Below are 16,682 nucleotides of genomic sequence, written 5' to 3'. Positions count from 1 at the left end.
CGACCCTGTTTTGTGCTCCATAAGTTCCGTGCACCATCCCATCTACTTTCCTTACAACCAATGACTGTGTGTGTGCGTGTGTGCGTGCCCAGGCCAGCTGACAAACATTCACAGGGAGATCCCGCTCCCCCGGCTGCCTGTGTGTGTCTGTTGTATTGATATTTCACTCTCTCCCTCCCACTCCCACCCCCACTCTCTCTCTCCATATCTATATATAGCTCCATCTGATTCACACCAGCATGTGTCTCCGTCGGTGCAGGGCCAAGTGGTCAGATCTGGAGAAGCTCCGGTCACAGTCTGCGCACTTGAAAGGCTTCACCCCTGTGTGTTTTCTGTAATGCCTCGTCAGCTCGTCGGAGCGGGCGAACTTCCACGTGCAGCCATCCCAGGTGCATTTGTATGGCTTTTCCCCTAGAGAGGAAGACAGGAATCAATCCACAGTCATTGGATATATATGATGTGTTCACACTTCCCATGCATGCGGCCCAAAGCGCTGCATCACACAAATAGTCAAAGTCTTACTGGGGCATAATGATACATGAAAATTAAAGATCACAATGTGTTCATCATAATCGATACGTCAGATGTCATAAATTCTTGTACAGCTATTTCAAGCCCATGAAGATATAAGAAAAGGCAATGCATACACAGTTATGTATATATACATTCTACATGTAGTTGTAGTTTTAATGTGAGCTATAGATTTGTCTTTTCTTGTAGCTCTTTGAACGTGTTTTCAGGCATCCACTGGTTTTCTTTCATTTCCCTCTGGGATACAAACCCATTTGTAGAAAGAGTTGTCTAATCCATCACAGAGAGCGTCGAGCCTGAATTTATTTCTGTCGATACTTCACCGTCATCGTACAGTAACGATATTTAGGTGCAGACACATTTTGTTTTTTAAAGGCTACAGCTGCTGCCTCGTAGCATTAATGGTACTTTGACCAAAGTTAATGCTGTAGCAGTTCAATCAGATGATTAGAGAAGTCAAACTGTCTGGATTCTAGGACTAATAATGTCATGAAAGAAATGTGTTTTTGCTGTGACGGTTAAAGGCAATAAGCTATGACCACTATGTTGAAGAGCAGGCAGGAGTCTGACCTGTATGCGTCCTCCGATGTGCTTTTAAATGGGAGCTCTTGGTGTACACCTTATTGCAGCCCTCAAAGTCACATCTGTGGATTCTTCTTTTTTTGGAATCTGGCGACTCTGACCTCCGAGGACGCCTGATGCTGTCAATACTGAACGGAGACATGGAGCTGCAACGAGAGCAGAATCAACACGGAAACATTAGGATTTGGCTTCGTTCCTTACTGCTACCATGTTATCCAGTATTGTCTTCTTACTTCAAATCTGCATGCAGAGCATTTAAACATGTATGTATGAGAAATGAGTTCAAACTTCAAGGTGCAACCGCAACACAATGGCAAAGCAGTAAATCATCTTTTATGCACATTGCGTCCTGCAGAAGTATGCGGTTTGAAACATGCAGCGGCTTCTGACAAGACTCAACCCGACAATCAGAGGCGCACGAGAGCTGAGCAGAACGCCAGCGTGCAGCGTCTGCACACATTCTTTATTACTGGAATTGAAATTGTTATTAATGCACAGATTAAATTAGCATCACAATCGCAATAACGTACTACGGAAGCTTATTGCATTCACTGAAGAAAAAAAAGTTTCGGTTTTCCTGAATTTATGAATTAATGAGATAAATCTTTTCTTTCCTGTTTTTAGAGGTATTTTTTTCCGTTTTTCTGAAATAATGAGATAAATTAATGCTAAATATATTTTTTTATGTTATTAGAGGTATTTTTTTCTGTTTTTAGAGGTAATATTTTTCTGTTTTTAGAGGTAATTTTTTTTCCAGTTTTTAGTGGTAATTATTTTTCGGTTTTTAGAGGTAATCATTTTTCGGTTTTTAGAGCAATTTTTTTCTTTTCTGTTTTTAGTGGTAATTTTTTCCGGTTTTTAGAGGTAATCTTTTTCGGTTTTTAGAGGTAATTTTTTCAGTTTTTCTGAAATGTTGAAATAATTCTGTAGGCCTATTTATTTTAGGTCTAGTAATGGCTGCCGTAGATCTTGCTTGTTCTATTTGCTTTTATTTTCATCTTGGTTTAAGACACTGGGAAATACTCTGCTGTCTGAGTAACCTTGAAGGGATTGTTCTCAGTTTATCGACTTTGCGTAGGCACCTCAAGTCTATGCGGTTGTTCAGAAGAAAGTGCCATTCTGATTTGCTGGATACTGCGCTGTTTCTTCAGGAACAGATGGATCAACATGGCATGCCATGGATATAAGATGATGCACCAGAAATGCCTTCAACATGGCTTTGTTGTTACTCAGGAAACAATTAGGCATTTGTGTTCACCTGCTACACTGCTCAAAATATCCAATCTGTGGGCAAACGAGGGCGAAGGCTGCAAGCAGCATCGACATGCTTCTTCGGAAAATGGGGCTTGAAGTTATCTCATAAATTCAGGAAAACCGAAACTTTTTTTTCTTTCTTGAAGTTATCTCATAAATTCAGGAAAACCGATTTTTTTTTTTCTTCAGTGAATGCAATAAGCTTCCGTAACATCCAAACTAATGAGCCATTTTAGTCCCCAAGCTGACCATGGAAAGATATGTGCTCATATTTAAAGTAATATTTTCTATGCTCATTGGGAAAGAATTAATATTTACTGATTTAACAAAGAAAACTCAACCTGCTAGTCCGCTGCAACCCTGAGCAGCTCAGTTCTGATCCCAAATCAGAACTCAGACTCAAACTGAATCGCAGCGACCACTAGATGGCGGTATAGTGCAGTTGAAGCGAGCAGCCCACACACTAAATGTATCGACTGTATGTTCAGCATATGATTAAATGTTCCTGTTCACGGGGCACTGCAGCTTTATAAGCAGAAATGACCAAATTAATAAATAAATAAAAATAACAATTAAAAACCTGTACTGCAAGATTGGTGTATAACTTTCAGGTAAAGCTGTGAAGCAGTAGCTTTGCCAGCAGGGGGCAGCACCACTCTGCCTACCGGTGACAGAGGAGTTGAACAAGTGAAGCTGGCGTTCTCTTTGCTCCAAGACTCTCATCAATCACCGTGAAGGAATAAAAGATTTGTGCTTTTCAACTTAATATGTTCAATAAGATTAAGTTATTTCTGTCATCAATAAACTTCAGCATGCCATTTTCTCTGATCACCGCTCAATATCATTGGTTATATAATTTGTCACTCCCAGCAGTGAAGCCATCTGTAGCAAAGTGTGTGCTTGCTTTTTTTTACATGGAATATTTGTAAATGTTGAACTTATTATTTGTGAGTTAAACACTTGCTCGCATGTGACCTCTGAGGGTAACGCTCTGCACACAGACAGAAGTTCAGGAGGGATGTGCAGCAGCTGAAGCAAACGCATGAAGCTGCCCTCACTATAGGAAGATGGACCAGAGAAGAGGGGTGCAGCATTCAGACTGAAAGCAAAGCTCCATCGCGTCTTACGGGAGAGGAGGGGGAAGATCTGTGGGATATATAATGTATCCTTCAGCGGCACAGGCCGCTCTCTCCTCTCAGGACCTGCTGTGGACGTGGACGAGCAGGTGAGAGCGGGTGAGGGGGGGGCAAAGAAGGAAAGAGGGAGCGCATGACAGGAACGGGGGGGGGGGGCCCAGAGGTACCCTCCAGTGGAGCGACTCCCTCCACGAGCAACCTGCGCACCCATTTAACTGATGCGTGATTTGTCTCACACACACACACACACACACACAGGCTATGCAAATACACAGAACTACATACAACACACAGACACACAGTTCACCTGTTGCTCTTGGAGTACTGCCAATCTGAAGCTGTACAGGAAATGAGCACATGGGTCAGATATGAGGCTGACTCCCACTCCCCTCTCATCTCTCTCTCTCTCTCTGTCTAGTTCTCATAAAGTTACAGTCAATTTTCATTTGAAATGATTATCTGTGTGTGTGTGTGTGTGTGTGCATGCGCGTCTCCAGGGTCGTGAGGAGGAGAGGCAGGATTAACAGTGGAAAAAGTCTGAGCTCAGACTTCTTCTTGCAAGCTGAGGTGGATGTTTACGTTCTGACTTCATCCGTGAAGCGACTTCATGACTGTAATAGAATTTAGGACCGTCTGAGTCCATCAGCTTCTAAAACAACAACAAAACAGCGACGCACCATAAATCATGACAAACGTAATCAACAGCCACGACAGTGTCTGCTGAGGCTGACGGCTCAGATGTCATCGCTGCTCCGCTTCTAGAGGTCACGGTTTGGGTCCATCCACTTTGGAGACTGAGAGAAATTTCACAAGATGATATTACAATTTTGAGCAACAGGTGATTAATCAGCCTGTAAGACAGGAAGCAGTCCAGCTCCTTTCACAATCTGCTTACTGGGAAAAACACCAAAAGAGTTGATGGAGTCTGGTCGATTAAAACTGAACATCATCTAAGTTTCCTGTCAGCGATGGAGACGTTTCCTTATTTCTGGCACACTGAGGCTAAATTACCAATCAGGACTCTCTCAGTTTCCAGTTTAACATCCTTCACAGCATCTCTACTTTCTTTTTTTTTTGGGGGGGGGGGGGGGGGGTTGATTGTTATGTGCAAGTCCAAAAGTTCCTGGTAAAAGAACGCAGAGCTCACATCTGTTGAAGTGGTGCTTTTAAAACAGCACAACTGAGTAGGACATGACATAACAGTTATTACACAATTTAGTCTAATAACTGAATTATTTGATCAGCAAATGTCAAAAAGTAAATAAAATGATTAGAGTAGAATGTGTGTAGCGTTTATTTTTACAGATCTACCATGCATCTTGACGCATCTGACTCCACATCTCCAGCGATATGCTTTCCTGGCTATTTTGTGAGAATCAATTTTCTGCACTTCCTGCCGTGGGCCCGACGGGCAAACACACGGCCTTGAACCCTTTGTCACGACGGCATCGAGTCTGTTTCCGTCTCCCAAAGCAGCAGACAGAAATAGGAAATCCCGCTGAGAACCCTTTCAAACGGAGCTGACCTCTGTTCGGGATCCTCAACTTCCTCTTTTTGGCTTCTCACTGCAGCCGCTGAGCTGCGCCGGCACGGCGACCAAACTGGGAGGAAGGGGAACAAGGGAGTGTGTGTGTGTGTGTGTGTTTGTGTCTGTGTGTGTGTTTGTGTCTGTGTCTGTGTGTTTGCCCGCCACTCGTCACAGATGTTTTCGATGATGCAGACACTGTCCTGATTTTCTTAAATGTCCCCGTGAGCACAGGAACAGGACATTTGAACGCAGCAACGGCGCTGCACTGATCTCAAGCCCTGCAGGAACAGTTTTGTGTGCACGTGTGCGTGCGCGTCCACTGGGCATTCCTGTACCTGTCCACCGATACCAACCGTTGTTCCCCTCCCTCCCTGCTCCACCCGCTCTGCTCCGAGGGGTCTTGGAGGACCAGCAAGACTTCAGCAGAGACATCACTTCCAACACAAGCCCCTAAACCTAACACACACACGCACACAAACACACACACGCACACAAACACACACACCCCCCTACACACACACTTACACACACACTTTCTGTCCCTCTCCTCTCCCTTTCGAACTGTCTTCCTCTTTTTCACTCGTGTTCTCCCACAATAGCCCATCCGCCCGTCCCCAGGGTAACACATGAATATGGAGGAGGCTGCCCAAGAAGCGCATGACACACACACGCACACACACACACACACACACACACACACACTCGCTCCCTCTCTGCTTCTCTCTCGCACGCTCTTCTTTCAATCATTTATTTATATATGGATACCTGGATTTGAAGCTGCAGGCACTCCCATGCCACCCTCCGCCGCCCACTTCTCTTCCGTGACACGCTGTGGGCGAGTGCTTTTGTAACCGTGGCTACCAAATGACACAACGCGGTTCCTTTTTTGAACTCGCAGCGTGCCGGCTTAAATGAAAATAAAAGGCATGCAGCAGCAGCTAAACGGCGTGATATATTTCAAAGGCGCGCCGCCAGCTTCTGTTGCAGTGCAGATGTCAACAGAGCATTTGTGTTGTGTCAATACCGAGTGCACATTCTTCCTCTGTGTGACCAAACTGGCATGCAACTCAAGGAGACTACAGACTGCTTTGTTGTTCACAGACAAACATGCAAGTCTGTGTTCCTGTTGACAATGGCTGACCTCCTTCCGGAACCAGCTGTTCCATCCACCGTGCACAAACACGTGAATGCATACAATGCAAGCACACATACACGGGAGGATTAAAACTACGAGATGTGCATGCATACCTTTTTTTTCCATTCATGGTCTCTCTCACACACACACACACACACACACGCACACAGAGACGCGAGTGTGTGGGCAGGTCCTGGCAGGGCATTGCAAAGCCAAAGTGGTGATTTCTCCATGCTCCTCATGGGCATTGAAAGGTTGGGTCACGCCAACTCTGGCTCTCCTCTGACCACGCAGTGCCCATGTGTGGCACTCAGGGGCATAGACAGGGAGCGGGGGGGCGCGAGGTAGAAGCTGTGTCTTCCCTAAAAGCACCCTCGGCTCGTACCCCCGAATAAGAGCAGTTCAAAACGTATTTTCAAACACGACGTGTTGCACAGTGCTACCGCGATAACTCGTACTGTCTGTGTTCACGTAGCCAGCAACACAGCATGTCAGCCCCATAAGGCTGACGGGGCCGGGCTGCCGTCAGCCTTGTTAACGCTGCTGCATCATTAGCAGGATTCTCACAGAGTCCAGGAAAACGGTCCCTACAGTTAGTCAGTCACAAAGTCCCGTGGGCATAAACTTGAGTCTGGCCAGGCGGCTAGTTACGACTGTTTTGGGTTTATGAGCGGGATGTGAGGCGGGCCGAGCCGAGTCGGCGTCTGCTTGCTGGTTTCTGATCTGGATGCTTTAATCCGTCATCCACTGGGGGTGTGGGCGTTTTCATTCAACACAGTTGTCATGTTGGCTGAACAGGATGTAAAGTAGTTCTGAGGCCTGAGACAGAGACACATCCATGCTAAAACACACAGTTCCTTCTATTCTGTCCGGTTACTCCGATAAACAATCTGTTGGATTAAATGGCTACATCCGTTTAGCTATGTGCCATTTGTGAATGAAAGCTGCCAAATAAATAACTGTATATTGCTTTGTATATATATATATATATTGTATAACTGTATATTGATTTCAAATTGCATGACCTCATGTAGTAGCGGCTGCAGTAACAAAAAGGAGTGTCAGGATGGTTCCAAAATACTTTCCATGACAGAAAGGAAAACAATATCAGCGCAGGGTCAGCAGAGGGGAGTCAGCCAGAGTAAAGATGCAACATTTCCCACACACACACACACACGCACTCGCACACACACACACTCGCACACACACACACACACACACACACACACACACACACACACACTTGAACAGATCAGGAGACTTACTCTTGTACAGCGCGGGCTATAGACAGCGCAGTCGAACCCGTCTCATTAACACTGTCCAAGGTCACGTTTGGCAGGTCGTCGTCATCACTGTCGCTTTTGATCTGCCTTGGTGAAAAGCCATTGGGGTCTGTGTGGACTGAGAGGGCGGGACAGACAAGGAAGACGGTCAGTGGGGACATTTGTGTATGTTATTGCATGTGTGAACTGTGTGTGTGAGCAGCACCACAACCCCAGTGAACGCCAATCGCTGCTCTATACCGCTCCCAACGAGCAAGCTGGCTCCATCCCATCTGAGAATCTTTTCTTTTGCACGAAAAACAACAACAACAACAAGACAAAGGTGCATTTATTCCACCACTTGTAACAACGCCTCCCCTGAACCAGTCATTGGATATTTGTGCCAGAGCCTTCAGCCAGCCTGTCATCCATGTCTCCACGGGCAACATCATGGAATACTCCAGGTGAGTGTAAAAAAGAAAACGTAATAATGACGAATAAAAGCAATTTTAGAGACGGCTCGACAAAAAAAAGTTGCTGAAAATTCAGTCAATTAAACAGTGATTAAGTTGTATAAAAATGTATAAAACAGGGGGGGGGGGGGATAAAAGACATGATAGAGACACAGGCAAACAAACTGATGATATATGTTCCTTTACGTGCTGCTGGAACTCCAGATGCTTTTACAAGCATCAGGACGTCGTCCCCTCTGCCCTCCCAGCCAAGACTGTGGCCATAATGGGCCATAATAAGGGTCTAGAGCGAAGAGCAGACATGGTGTTATTACTGTAAGGATGGTGGGGGGGGGGGGGGGTCGCTGAAATAACACTGTAAGTCTGTCTGTTTTGCTTTTAAAGCTTCCTAAGTGTTGATGGAGACGGCGACATGGAGCGGTCACCAGCTCGCCAGGCCGATGATAAAACATGTAATTAGTTCAAAATGTATTGTGCGGTGAAAAGGGGGGTATTTTGAGTGAGGAACACAAAGGAGGAGCGGTGGAGAGGTGGGCAGAGCACCGGATTTCTTTCTTTCTCTCCTGTTGTTTCCAGTCAGGCCCTGTTTCCATGGTAACCTCCTGCCGGAGACAGCAGTGAAAGGAAGGATACCCGCCCTCTCTTAAAGAGGATGGCCAACCTGAGTGTGTGTGTGGGCGGGTGTGGGTGGGTGTGTAAATGGGGACACTACATTACTGGATGGTGACGCCACAAGAAGAAAACTCGACCTGAACTAACACCCTGTAAAAATATTTAATAATTTGAGAGTGTGATTTTTGATGTAAATATTCTCATACAGTCATATTTAGAATAATTAATGGAAAATACTCTCTCTCCTGGTTGCTGTCTCATTAAATCGAACTGTGTTGCTACGCCCGCCATTAAACACTCCGCTTCCGTCGTCTTTGTGTCTTTAGAGCTCCGGTTGGACTGATGCCGTTTCTGGGTGTCACTGTCTTTCTGTCTTAGACAAGTCTCTCTTTTTTTTATCCTTCCTTTATTCTTCTTTTTCGCCACGCCTACTGAGCCAAGTGTCCAAGCGTTAATTACACGTGCGTGTTTGGACACACAGAACGAGTGAGTTAAATATTAATGCCCATCCGGGCTGGGAGTGACGAGAAACTCGTTTACGAGCAGCAGTTACCCCGAGCGTGTCTCAGAGACACCTGCAGCGGGCTGACTCACAGTAAAACCACACCCAGAGAGAAAAACCAATAACACAGACCAGTGAGGCCAAATAGGAAGAACCGCTCCAGATGTAAGGAAAGGTAACAACAGGTGTGGCGCTGGTTATCTGCACTAGAGGCTATGAAAGACGTCAAAGCAAAACATCTCTGTCGGTTAGAGATGGAAGAGCCTTTCATCCTGCACAACCTCATCCTCGCTGTGAAGGTGCTCGCCTCAGGGGCCACCGCTGAAGGAACACACACACGCTGTCAGCGTTCAGTGTTTCGCCTGGACGTTCTTTGATTGAAGACAGTAGAGCATCTCGGCCGACAGATTGTCCCTGGGGGGGTCACAAATCATCACCTGCGCACTGGAGCTACAGTCAGAGGGGTTCGATCACTGCCTTTACTTCACTGCCGGATGACAGGACCTTTGTGACCCAGCTTAATCAGACATATTGTCCACATGGAGACAGTGGTGAGGCCAGCCATGATGTACGGCTTAGAGACAGTGGCTCTGAGGAAAAGACAGGAGCCGGAGCTTAGGAGTGGCGGAGATGAAGATGATGAGGTTCTCTTTGGGAGTGACCAGATTGGATATGATTAGAATTCTCCTTTTCCCTCCTCGGTTCTTTTACTATATCTCGTGTTGGAGGTGCATGCTCAATGATGAGTCAGGATTATCAAACGGATCAAGTTTACTGAGTGTTTCCAGTAATTACAAAGCTGGTAAGGAAGGAAGAAAGTCCCGAATGATCTACGGCATTGATCCTCCCAGGGGGTGCAGACACCCTCCTCCTGGGATGGGCCCTAACCATGTATCAGTTAACCAGTGTGATGCTCTATATGTGATTAATATATGTGTGTGATTAGCACAAAGTATGTAGAAATAAAGCAGCTAAGAGTGTATTGTAAACGTGCATGCATTACCAAGCATTTCTTTTCTAGTTGCCGTTTCCTAGATGTGGAGTTTTATGTCACTAAGGTCACCACAAACGTTTCAGGCTCATGACAGGTTTGAAACTGTAGCGTTTCCCATTAAATTTGCTGAAAGGTGCTGCAAGCAAATCCCAAAAGGCCCAATCTGTTGTATGAAACCCAACAACCTGAGGAGGCGGTCTTACCTTTGCCCTGGCGTTTGACCTCGTCCAGCAGAGGTAGCATGATGTTGTTGAGGCTGGAGGGCGATCGAACGGCAGTGGTGTACATGAGCGGCAGTGACTGCACCACGACTGGGATCCGGTGGACGTGGCTGGACAGCTTCCCGGCTCCCTGAAGGCTCAGAGGACTGGATGGAGGCGGTGGCACAGAATGCAGGATGTGCAAATACGGTTGACCTCTCACCCCGCTTCCAGGGGCGACCAGGGGGCCTGGCGTGAGCACCGACGACGCTGAAGTGATGACCGATGGCGAGGAGGAAGAGGACGAGGAGGACGATGGGGAGAAAGCAGATCTAAGAGGGGGCGATGATGAGGTGGTGCTAAGGGTGATGGATGAAGAGGAGGGGCGGGGCTTGTTGATCGACAGGTCAACGGGCTCAGTCTGTGTGTGGAAGTGCAGGTCGTGAGTTAGCAAGTCCTCTGGAGGTTCGGCTTTGACTCTGCTGAGGAAGAAAGGGACACCGTCCATCGCAGAATAAGGGCGCACTTTGGGTGACTGTGGGAGAAAAAGAAGAAGCAACGTAAGACACATCCTCCATTGAATCATCCGGGGATTTGATCCCCCCTAAAAACACGCAGGACTGCCACAAAACACAAAAGGGAAGGAATAAATAATAATAAATAAAAATCTGTCATCAATTATTCCATTGATGGCCAAAAATTGTTTGTTAATGAAGTGAGTAAGAGGGTCGCCATTTTGGCGCATGATAGAGCGAAGTCACAAAGGTTTATGTGGTGACATTTATTGATCGAGGAGTAAATCAGTTTTTCACGCTCGTTCAGCCGTTTGACTTCTCCCTTGAGGCGGCTTCAGCTCGCATGATGTCACCAGCAGAGGAGGGAAGATAATGTCTCTCACACTCGCCCTCCTTTCATCGTATCCCTTTATCTTTCTTTTCTCTTGGCGTGGGTCCCTCTCTTACTCTTTCCCTCCTGTTTTCCATCACTCCCACAGAATCACAGCTCTCTTGCCCCCGCCCCCCCCATCCCCTTGCATCTCTCCTAAAGCTCCTTTGTGACGGTGGAAAAACATCATATGGGCCCAATTTCCTGAGTGTCTCCCTCTGTCTCTCGCCGACGGGCCTCCTAAGGTCACCGCTGGTGGCTCAGAGTGTCCCTGAACAAACTTACTACCAACAGCAAAATTTCGGGCCTTCATTGAAATCACAAGTTTTGTCAAGTGAGCTACGTTGGCGCTCTTGCGTGACGATGTTCATTGTGGGAGGAGCGCTATAGAGTTTGTGGCGAGCGGCGCTGACGCTCACAGTGGAGTCACGGTCAGGGCCATCGGGGAGTGAGCACATCCCAGAATTCTGCTCATCTTACAGGACAAAAAACAAATCCAAGATGCGCTCCAATCCCAGCTGCAGCAGATTAGAAAATTACACGCCGTGGATTTTCATCCTCACTTTGTTTTTGAGACTTGAATTTCTTTCTTCTTATGTAATGCTGGCGGAGACTGAGGATTTTTTTTTGAGAGGTGTGTGTCGTGCGTGTGTGTGTATTACCTTATGTACGGCCCAGCTATTTTTACTCCCCTACTTGTTTTTTGGCCTACAGGAAATGTTTTGACCCCATGAATCAAAATGTGGCCCTCCCTGTGTAACCCCTCGGTTGGAAAACAAACCCTACCCTGTGAAATCTGCCCTCGGGGGACTTCTGGACCTTCGTCGGGGTTCAGCTTTGGGTCAGTGGCATCAGGTCAGCGTTCAGAAAACAGTATGATCAGATTCATCACACCACCCACAAAGCATTTAATGTCTGTAGTTATGTACAGAAATATCATTTTGATTGATGCATTTTTAGCAAGATCACAATAATAATAATAACATAATAATTAGACATGCATAACCCAATTCTTTATTCATAAAATTGTGCAATCTGTTTTTGTCCGACAGCTGAATCATCCTGATTCAGTTCATGGAGCCTCCCCTGTTTTCTTTGTACAGCTCAGTTAATAGAATTTACCACAAGGTCAAGGAACTGACCATTTTTAGCAGTTTGTCTCTGCACTATGATGCAAGGGAGGAATTTTGCTGTGAGATGTAAACCACAATAATGAAACCGTGCAAACACAACGCATAAGCCAAAGTCGAAACCTGGAACACAATAGGAGGAGACTGCGGAGGAAATAGAAGGTGGGTTGTTGATGCCGCGCTGACGTTATGATGCTCTGCTTAACTTCAGTGCCAGCTCTGCTGGAGGCTACGGGAGGTGCAGGGAGAGGAGCACTAAAACGAAAACATACTGTATCCCCATTACTTTATTTGGTGCTGTCTGCAAGTACTATCCAAACATTGGTGAGGGGATGTTTTTCTCACGGAAAGTAATTAAAAAGCTAAAAATGACTCAAGATAAGTGTGCGTTGAAAAAAACAATACTGTAGATGTATTTTTCATTCTATCGCTTTTCATTTAATTTTAGTAGTAAATAGTGAGGCTAGAGAGTCAATGTGAAAGATCCTATATAGAAATGACATGTTTACAAGAGCTCTTCTGATTACCATCATACAAGACAGACAGACAGACACAGTTCATTGACCTTTTTTCTTCTTCTCTTGCATCAACTTCTACACCAACTTTGTGTAGCCTTTCTTGACAGACCCCCAGGCTGCCATGGAGCAGCTTTTGCACATGATCACTCTGCATTTGCATATTCTCTATAGGCTGTGTGTGCCAGGGCCTGCCTGGAGATATAGAGCCTGAAGACTTTGAAGTCCTTATACCCACTGAGGCTGGTCTCAGTGTTTAGGAATATTTGTATTTCTCAGTGAGGGCTCCTAGAGTGTCTCTAGTTGGCTACTGAATTTTGCAGTCTTGCCAGTACTCCCTGCTGCTGAAGCAGGACAGGAATCAAAAAGGAAGCTGAAGAAAATATATATCTGCCAAGTGCCAACCACAAAGGCAATCTGAGCGCCTTCCAGTAATATTTCAGGGTTTAAAAAAAAAAATCTATATGTTGTTCCAATCCGAAACTGAACCTAAGCCCAGTTCAAATCTGTTGTCTTAAAATTCACGCACAAATATTCATGCAACTAGAATTACAGTCCGAATTAATTATAAGGAATTAAAAAACATGACTAACACAAAATACTAACAAACTCAACTTTTCCACATTCTGACCCCAAAAAATGGTGTCAAAAGAGCAAAAGAAGGTAGGAAAGATGTGGGATGCTCTAAAAATCCTCCGATGGCCTACTTCTTCAGGGAGGATGAGACCAGGCTTAATGTTTCCTCAAAAAGGCCGTGGCATAGTTGTGAAGAATTCATGGTTTTAACCATCTACAGTCCATAATATCATTATTGTAGAAAATCTCTGAGTCTACTGCTGCATCCATGAATGCAGGATAAGATCATATCACGCAAGCCAAAACCCACATCTGTAAAAAATAAAATAAATCCACACTTCCCTGGACCTGAGCTTATCGTAGATTTGTGCCTATGGCAAGGGCGTCTTTCACACCGGTAACATTTTAAAAGCTAAAAGATACATGTAGGTGTTGACATATGCTGCCTTCCATATGGCGGATTTCTAACGTACGTTAATCCAGCAAATCAATCACGCAGTATTTTCTGTATGTTAGCATGTCTTAGCAGTAGCAAGGCTCTGGAGTAAAATGGTGCAGGTAGGAGACAGGTGTGCCTGGGAGTCCACACCTGCAGGCCACAGAAAATGTATAACCCATTATGAAGTGTAAAACATGACACCAAAGTTGAACATCAAGCTAGAATGATTATCATTATTTCACTTATTATCCTCAATTCCTAAATGCTTATCAGGATGCAAATATGTCCCTCATTAAAACCCTTTCTGCAATGCGTTCATTGCAGGAATCAAATTTGGAGGAAGAAAGCAGATGTTAGCTGTAGTTGCTGGCAACCAGTCATTATGATCAGCATTATAAAATACACAACATTTCGTCAGATGTTTTTGTTGTTTTTTTTAGTAGCCATGCTGCATGGCTGTCTTGCATTATGGTAGATTTTCAGCGTAACAGTTAGTGGGCGCAGCACAAATCAAATGAAACATAGTTCTCTTTAAGCAATGTGAGATTGTTCACGTTAATTTGAATGGATTGAAAAGGTTGTTTCTGTCGATTAATTCTACTCTTGCTTTGTTTCACGCCGTTAGTTAGGAGGATTTGTTGTGATCATGACAGTTAGGATTTAATACAGTCGACAACCTGGTAAAACCCACGTGTAAAACGGGGAAGTCTTGCGTGAAAAGGTCAAAACAGCAGAGCGCTCAAGAGTGAAAAATAAAAAACAGAAAGCTAATTGCATCTTGGTGCACGGAATGGAAAACCTGCCTTCACCCGAAATTTCATTTTGACAGATACAATCACTTGTATGCGCTCAAACCTACTGACATGCTCACGTGCACGCGTATCAAGCTCGGCTCGACCCGCCTGCACGCCCCTGTCCGCATGCCGTTGTCTTTATTAGGGGATACTGGTTAGCAGGGCAGATTTCCCAACCCCTTGCGGGTGAATTGTCTAACGAGGCAGACCATTTCCAGCAAGCCCTTGGCCCCTCGCCACCCAAATGAAGACCATATTTCTGCAGCAGTCTAAACTGTCTGTCTGCGTCTGCCCTCTGAAGGGAAGCGCAAGTCTGTTAGGGTGAGATTGGATCTCGGTGCACTTCAAAGCTGTGTGGGCTGCGGTGCTCACATCCTGTCTGTGACTGACATCACTACACTTATTGAGAACGACTTCAAACCCCAGGTTTGATGTAGCTGAGCAGCAGCACAGCTCTCAAGCCCTGGACTCACAGCTGAGAGCAGGACACCGAGAACGTAATCGCCTGCTCATTCGCCGTCAAGTCCAGAGATCCACAGAGACAGATTCCGTTCTTATCGATACGACGCACACACACACAAGCAATTCTTTACAAGACCTGCTGGAAGCTGATGGGTTATCAGCAGCTGCTATTTTTCTCATCCATCACGCACCAGTTTTTTCGGGTTCTTCCTAACAGAAACTAGACTTCTAGCAAAGCGCTCGTCTTGATGTATTAGGCGGCAGCATATTATTGATATGTTATGAATGGAAATCAATAATAACTGAACACTAATTCATCATCCTTACAAATATTAAGCGGCCTGCACTTTCTGCACCCACAGCTGTGGCAGGAACACAAAGCCCCTGTAACCTAGCAACAGCTTCTCCATAACAAGACCACTTTATTTCTAGGCATGTCAGTCCAGAGAACACTGAACTGATACTGTATGTGGGCCATAAAACCGTGCATGAGGTAACGCCATTATTCCTAACATGGTCAACACGCACAGTCTGCAGAACGGAATACTCAAAAGCAAGAAACCGAGTTGCGAAATATGGAATCGTCGATGATAAACGTTCAAAAAGGTAATTCTTGATTCATGAAGTGACAGATTGTGCCACGGCGCTGCAAGAGAGCAGAGGCACGCATGAGAAGCAGAAAGAAGGAATCAGTGTGGTTGTGATGGGGAGGTTCGGCGTGCTGTGTTTGTTTTTTGTGTTTGTGCATGTGTGGCGGACAGTGCTCGCTCATGTGTGCTAGTGGGAAAGAACGACAGGGGGAGGGGGGTGGGGGGGGGGGGGCAACGAGATAGAAGGGGGCAGGGGCAGAAGGAGGCGGAAATGATTTTGTTTCGCATGCGACCTTCCACTCCAGAGCAGCGGGTGCAACCACCTTCAGTCAGCCACGGGCTCTCTGCCTGGCCCATGCCACCGCCCCGAAATCACCCCAATGCATTCCTGCTCCAGCTGTGGCGCTCCTCCTCGCCTTGGTTCTTCTCCTCTTCCTGCTTACCACCATGCTCTCCGACCACTCCTCTTAGTCCCCATGCTCGCTCGCTCACTCTCTCACTCACTTGCTCAGGCCTGGGAGTGATTATCGGCCCACTGCCGGAGGAGGAAAGGCAGAAAGGAAAGCAGGGAGAAAAAAATGGGGGGGTGGGTGTGTGTGTGTGTGTCTGGAAAACAACTGCTCTCTTACCCCTTGTTCCGATTCCAGTGGCTCAGCTTTGACTCGGACTGCAGGCATTCCGTCAAGCATTAACATCCTGTTTCCTAGGCTGCCTGTGAATGGATACAGAGGAAGTTTAAGAGGGGTGTCTTAGCATGACTAAGCAGGTCCTAAGCGCCGTTATTCACGCAGGGGCATTTACCATGTGAGAAATAAACATATTTGAAATGGACATGGATTGTTGTTTGGAAATGATCAGAACCTGACAGACAAAAGACACACACAAAGTGCAAACGCAGTCGGTGCACAGCATGACTCCCTCTGCTCCATACTACACAGTTACAGTTGCCTGGTGAGCTGCAAACGGGCCAAAAACACTGCACGACGCTGAAAAATCCTCTTAACACTTCAGTGGAGTACAAATATTTGCTTTTGCATGTACAGTTCTCGACAGCTACAACACAACCAGACACCGCTGCCTTT

At 45.9% G+C, this 16,682-nt stretch overlaps 1 protein-coding gene across 1 annotated transcript; it reads right to left on the bottom strand.

Moving 5' to 3' along the window:
- Window positions 1-229: 229 nt before the first annotated feature.
- Window positions 230-16,312, bottom strand: klf12b (Kruppel like factor 12b). The gene is made up of 5 exons (XM_068746310.1): window positions 16,230-16,312; window positions 10,213-10,744; window positions 7,432-7,567; window positions 1,102-1,259; window positions 230-411 (listed from the first exon to the last, which is right to left on the bottom strand). Exons 1-5 carry the CDS (start codon window positions 16,293-16,295, stop codon window positions 230-232), a joined length of 1,074 nt encoding a protein of 357 aa, XP_068602411.1. The 5' UTR covers window positions 16,296-16,312.
- Window positions 16,313-16,682: the final 370 nt, after the last annotated feature.

This window comes from Brachionichthys hirsutus, chromosome 12 (genome assembly GCF_040956055.1).
Source record: "Brachionichthys hirsutus isolate HB-005 chromosome 12, CSIRO-AGI_Bhir_v1, whole genome shotgun sequence".
NCBI lineage: Eukaryota > Metazoa > Chordata > Actinopteri > Lophiiformes > Brachionichthyidae > Brachionichthys > Brachionichthys hirsutus.
This window is presented reverse-complemented; position numbering and strand designations above follow the sequence as displayed.

Coding starts and splice junctions, on each gene's coding strand:
- klf12b (XM_068746310.1), bottom strand. CDS start 16,295: ATGTTAATGCTTGACGGAATGCCTGCAGTCCGAGTCAAAGCTGAGCCA. Junction 1,260..7,431: donor ATAGCCCGCGCTGTACAAGA/GTAAGTCTCCTG, acceptor CTCTCGTTGCAG/CTCCATGTCTCCGTTCAGTA. Junction 412..1,101: donor ACATCGGAGGACGCATACAG/GTCAGACTCCTG, acceptor CTTCCTCTCTAG/GGGAAAAGCCATACAAATGC.